A 6212-nucleotide genomic window follows, 5' to 3' on the forward strand; every position below is an offset into this window, starting at 1 on the left:
TGACCAAAATGAAAGAAATACATTGAGTCTCAGCTTTTTAAAAGCTTAATAAAAGCCCAGGGATTTGAGGACTGTCAAAGGACAGTTATAGAAGTTTAAGTTTCTTGGTTATTTGGCTATTTACAAGAACAGTCTTAAAACTTGATCTACCCTCTTCCCCATTCTGTGCTTAGATTCTCTTCCTGGACATTCAGTTGCCCTCTGTTTAGCTGTTGCCTTTAAAAGTAAAGCAACCAATGATGAAATCTTCAGCATTCTGAAAGATGTACCAAATCCTAACCAGGATGATGATGACGGTAAGGGAATTAAGTACTTCTTCAGTGGAACTATGTATAGGCCAGGTTAAAGCATAAATATAAAGCATAATGTCAGTTCCTCTTAAGTCTCAGTGGATGCTCCTAACCAGTGGCCTGTTCAGTGTGTCAGTGGTTCCTAAAACCCAGCTACTCTCCCTTGTGTAAAAAGAGATCCTCACCTCCCTGTGACATAGCTTACATTCAGTTTAGAAACTAAACACAAAGGAAAATATGCTCTTACCGTTTAGAGATTTTTAAACATTCCCTGTTTTCACTTTAGAGAGGTTCCTGACTGGGAGGACTTAGTGAATTATAAAGTTGGATTTTTCACCAATTTTTAAACTATTACAATAATAATGTTTAATACATACTGAGTATGTACCATGTAATTCCAACCAAAATCCCTAGGTTTTTCTCTGGGCGAGAATGGGAAAATAGGCAAAATGATGTGTAAGTTTATCTGATCAGTAAATGAACAAGACAAAAAATGATGAGAGGGACTTGTCTTTTATCACATATTGAAAGATATCTTGAAAACTACAGTAACTAAAACAATGTGATACTGGCACCAAAAGAGACAAATCTGTAAAACAGATGAAAAGTCTACCGGGACAACTGGGTGACATTTCGGGGGAAGATTTTTTTTGTTAGACGAGTACATAAGGACACATGCCTAGTAAACGACTTCATCAAAATAAAACATGAATGGCCCTTGGGTTATTTTTTACTAGGATTTTGTTTGGATTTTTCTAAGAAATTTGTATTATGATAGAAAATATATTTAGAAAGCATATGTTGAAATGATGGTCGTAAATTTGGACATTGTCAGACATCTTAAGACTTAGACTTAACTGTTAAGTATTTACTGAATTATTTTATTAATGTATTATTTGCCACCATACAGAGAGATATGAACAAGGAAGTTTATGTGGTATTTGTAAAAGAAATGGATCATATAAAAGAATTAGGGAAACAATCTCAAAAAACTAAGAATTAAGATTATGCTTAGTTTTATATTTTGCGTATTTGAAATCAGCAATGGTCTTTTATTGTTTCATTAGTATTCAAAGACATGACTGACATGTCTGACTTGCTTGGATGTGAGCATGCCATCCATCTAGCTCCAGGTGATGGACCAAGGAATTGCTATACTTATATTTTCTAGCTGTCTTACTGTGGAATATTTTTCAGATGAAGGATTCAGCTTTAACCCTTTGAAAATAGAGGTCTTTGTACAGACTCTGCTACACTTGGCAGCCAAATCATTCAGCCACTCCTTTAGTGCTCTTGCAAAGTAAGTGCAATAAGAACATATACTCTGTTTTGAGGGTTTGGCACGTTGCTTGGTGCATACCAGTGATACAGTAATCTTTAGCTAAAATGGTTGAACGTGAAGATCTTAGTATTGTCCTGTATTTTAATACAATGGTTCTGGTTTGTAGTAGCTAACACTCTGTTTGGCTCCTGTCAGTCCATGTGGACCGTTTGCCTATGTACATGGCAGGTACATTTTTTCATGTGTACTTTTAGAGAAACTAGTGAGAAACCTGGGTCCGTAGGACAATCATATATATAGTCAAGAAGCTCCCACCCTGTCTAAACCTCTTCCTAAAGGAAGGTAAGCAGAAATGAGAGCCAACTACATTGTGGGGAGTCACCCAAAGATTGACACCTATAGACAGAGCTTTCTACCACCTGAGACAATGCAGAAGAAGGAAGAGCATACAGATACCCCTGCAGCGGAGCGGAGAAACCAGGTCTCTACTGCAGGGTGCCCGCAGACGGCGCAGTCAGGCTACTGCTTCACCTGCGTTCAGAGACCGCTCCCTAGCCCTCACCTGTTCTTAGGTACACGGGAAACTGGGGTCCTAGGCTGATGGTGGTATATGGAAAATCTCTTTTAAGATTTTGTCACAAATTTCATACAGACCGTGAATTCTTAATCATACCTTTTATATCCTTAATGGTTAACATTCAGTTACTTTGTATTTATGTATTTCACTGTAAACTGAGTAGCATCAAAAAGGCCTTGAAAAACTTAAAATCCTTAATGACTAAGTTTATCTGTGGTATTTTTACCCCCACTGTCAAAAGGTTTCATGAAGTCTTCAAAACCCTGGCCGAGAGTGATGAAGGAAAGTTACATGTTCTAAGAGTTATGTTTGAGGTCTGGAGGAACCATCCACAGGTAAAAATTGTAATTGGACATGCTGAGGCTCGGACTATATAGGTATAAAAATAAGGCAGTTAATGCCATTGTGTTAAAACATGAAATTTGAGTCTGTCTGTAGAATGGTTTTAAACTCTGTAGTTTTTTTTAATGCTGTAGAAGTCATGGTATTTGATTCATTCATCAAAGAGCAAATGTTATATGATCAACACATTTTAAATTTGTAGTAAGAATACTTGTTGCTTGGAAGAGTCTACCATTTGGGTTAGGAAAAAGTTATCAAGTCTACCCAATTTCTACAAACCAGCTTTGAGGCTTTCTCAAACCTCAATTACTGTTTTCATACTATATGTTTTAAAGAGGCATTAAAGTAATTGTGAATATATTAACACTTTTTTTATAATAAAACATTCTTAGATTTTTTAATTTAAGGATTCAGCAGAGTTTGTATGTTTTGTATTCTCTAATTAATTTTCAAAAAATTTTAGGTGTTAACCACTAACAGTTTTTCTTTTCGCTCCATCTTAACTGGTGTTACAGTTCTCTTACTTTTTTATAGTAAGTACCAGAGCCAAACAGAGTGCAGAATAAATCTTAAGACCTAATGATTGAATTAATCCGTTCCATAACCACTGAAAATGAATTTCAGACTTTTTTTTTTTTTCAAAGATTTTATTTATTTGAGAGAGAGAGAATGAGAGAGAGCAAGCACATGAGAGGGGGGAGGGTCAGAGGGAGAAGCAGACTCCCTGCCTAGCAGGGAGCCCGATGCGGGACTCGATCCAGGGACTCCAGGATCATGACCTGAGCCGAAGGCAGTCGCTTAACCAACTGAGCCACCCAGGCGCCCAATTTTAGACTTTCTCTTTTGGTTTTGTAGCCGTGGGATTTTTGTGGCTTCCGTGTAAGTGTGATTTACCCTAATGGTTCTTTTCTCACTGTAGATGATTGCTGTACTAGTAGATAAGATGATCCGCACACAGATTGTTGACTGTGCTGCAGTGGCAAATTGGATCTTCTCTTCAGAACTGTCTCGAGACTTTACTAGGTAAGTGTGGATTATTTTACAAAGTTTGTATTCTCTAAGAATCCGTTTATATTTGGTCTCATGCATGAGCTCCAAATTCTGGTTCAGACATCGGTAATATACCAGTGGTCCGATCTGGTAGAACTGGACTTGGCAAAAGATTCCTGGACAGTGCGAATACACAGCCAGGCAGTTTTGCAGTGCCTCTTAAGGACACACCTGTAAATTGAATCAGGACCCAGCCAGAGAAGCAGAATTGCTGATAAAGGATCCAGACTTGGGAGAGAAGATCAGGCTGTGTGTCAGGGTCTGAACTAGACAGTGGGTCGCAGGGAAGAGTTCCAGCTCAACTGGGGACCTGGAATGCATAGCAGGAGTTAGGAGAAACCAGAGTCACAGTAGATTAAGTATACATCATGGAGGGATTGAGGAAAAGTCTGGTGGACACCTGAGTGTCCATGGGGAAGGGAGGTGTCTCACGTCAGTCACGAAAAACCTAGATTTAATGCAGGAGATTCATTCTAGACCCATTTCCCCTACAGGAAGAGACTTTTCATTAAGCTTAGTTCTTACTCATGGAGTCCACAGGCTTTCTAACTGATTGGGACTGGAACAGTAGGAGTTGATTCAAAACAGGAAATAAAGGAATATTGCTTATAAGGATATAAAAATCCCCCACAGCCTTTATCCTCTTCATTGTATTCGGTATTGCAGGGGACACTGGTCTGAAATGAACTGAATCCTTAGGGTGCAAGGGTATGATCTAAAGTTACCATATCAGCCAGATTGGCGTTCATAAATGAAGGCAACAACATTTCTCAGATTTGCAAACTCTCAGAAAATTGACCACCCAGGTTATTTGGTAGCCATTATCCTGAGTGACTTAATGTTTGCAACTCATTTCAACCTCACCCCACACTATAGAGTGAGTTACATTATATTTTACAAAACAGGAAAGTGTTGCAGAGTGCTTAAGTAGCTTGTCCAAAGTCACAACTCAGTACAGAGTCAGAATTCAAACACAGGCATTCTTGAACGGATAAAGGGCTCAAAAGCTCCATCTGTTCTTGAACCCTAAGCTCAGGTATTCCTAACTCTGCAAAGCCTTCCCTGACCACCCCTTCCAGAGCTGAAGTGTTCTGCTCCTATGCCCTGTCCACTAATGCACTAGACTTTGAGTTTGATGACTAAGCTGTTTTATTATCTTCCACTGAAACTGCCGTCATCCAAGTCAAAATGTATGGAGGGAAGTCCTCTTCTGCACTGTATCTTGGGGTTAGGAAGAACTAACGAGTCTGTAGATGGACATAGTTAAAGACGCTGCTTCAGAAAAGAAACCATTTATGCAGCAAACTTTTTAAGGCACCTGCAAGGTGATCCTTCCTGAGCAATTTGCTGATTAAGAAGCGGACACATATTTATCTCATTCTTAAAAGCCCAGCAGTTGATAGCTATTGCGAACTAGTAAGTTCCTTAAATGTTCCAGAGAATTGGCTGAATGTATGCTATAGTTAAGTAGCATAAAGGATGTGAGATGAGCCTCAGATTCGGTTTCCATTTTGAGACAACTCCAATACATGATGTTTAAATTTAAAAGAGAGCGGTGCCTGGGTGGCTCAGTCGTTAAGCGTCTGCCTTCGGCTCAGGTCATGATCCCAGGGTCCTGGGATCGAGTCCCACATCGGGCTCCCTGCTCCTTGGGAGCCTGCTTCTCCCTCTCTCTCTCCCACTCTCCCTGCTTGTGTTCCCCCTCTCTCTGTGTCTCTCTCTGTCAAATAAATAAATCTTTAAAAATAAATAAATAAATTTAGAAGAGAGAAAATATATTTTTGTTCCTAATGTACATATTTTTTTCTGGTTTGCCATTTCACTGCATTGAGTTACGTACACATACCTTTTATGCGTGTCTAGAAGGGGATGGAAATAAAAATGACAAGGACCCAGTACTGCCTTCCAGGAAGCTCACCTGAGTATAATGGGTAGAGACAGATGTTTGCACAATTTATAATACAAAAAAAATTTTAAGTGTTGCTGGAGAAATAGGACTAATTCTGCCTACTAAAGAGTGGAAGACCTTCAGCATGAGTAGATTATAAAAGTTGAGAGATCTTACTTTCTGTAAGTGTACTTGAACATACAGTAACTAAATGCTGTGTTACTTTAAGATTATTTGTTTGGGAAATCTTGCACTCCACAATTCGTAAGATGAACAAACACGTTCTCAAAATCCAGAAAGAGCTGGAAGAAGCGAAAGAAAAACTTGCAAGGCAACACAAACGGGTAAGTCTAAATGTCGATTCATAAATGGTCAAAGAAACTATGCCAGAAACTCTTAAAAATATTCAAAGTTCGGAGCGCCTGGATGGCTCAGTCAGTTAAGCCGCTGCCTTCGGCTCAGGTCATGATCCCGGGGTCCTGGGATCGAGCCCCACATCGGGCTCCCTGTTCAGCAGGAAGCCTGCTTCTCCCTCTCCCTCTGCCTGCCTCTCTGCCTACTTGTTCTCTGTCAAATAAATGAATAAAATCTTAAAAAAAAAAAAATTCAAAGTTCATTACCTTGATAGGAACTTCTTTTTTCTGAGGCCAAATTATGCAGACTGTTGTAGAAGTAGAGGGAGAGGAAGGACCTGGGGGGGTGTTGCTCCTTGCTGCTACACTGTGTGATGAACCTGGAAAGAAGCCACAAACCTGGCTTTTCCATAGTTCTCTCTGGATCCAT

At 39.5% G+C, this 6212-nt stretch overlaps 1 protein-coding gene across 3 annotated transcripts in view; it reads left to right on the forward strand.

The window, feature by feature from the left end:
• The window catches only part of NCBP1 (nuclear cap binding protein subunit 1), a 38517-nt gene that overhangs the window by 28434 nt on the left and 3871 nt on the right, over positions 1-6212 (forward strand). For all 3 annotated transcript variants that reach the window (XM_045882745.2, XM_064579918.1, XM_045882746.3), the window contains 5 exons: positions 174-296; positions 1488-1590; positions 2391-2484; positions 3411-3514; positions 5659-5773. In XM_045882745.2, coding sequence (XP_045738701.1) covers positions 174-296; positions 1488-1590; positions 2391-2484; positions 3411-3514; positions 5659-5773 — 539 coding nt within the window. The remainder of the gene's footprint in view (positions 1-173; positions 297-1487; positions 1591-2390; positions 2485-3410; positions 3515-5658; positions 5774-6212) is intronic.

Source organism: Mirounga angustirostris, unplaced genomic scaffold (assembly GCF_029215605.1).
Source record: "Mirounga angustirostris isolate CCGP_5_RB_7025 unplaced genomic scaffold, mMirAng1.0.hap1 SCAF_15, whole genome shotgun sequence".
NCBI classification, from domain to species: Eukaryota; Metazoa; Chordata; class Mammalia; order Carnivora; family Phocidae; genus Mirounga; species Mirounga angustirostris.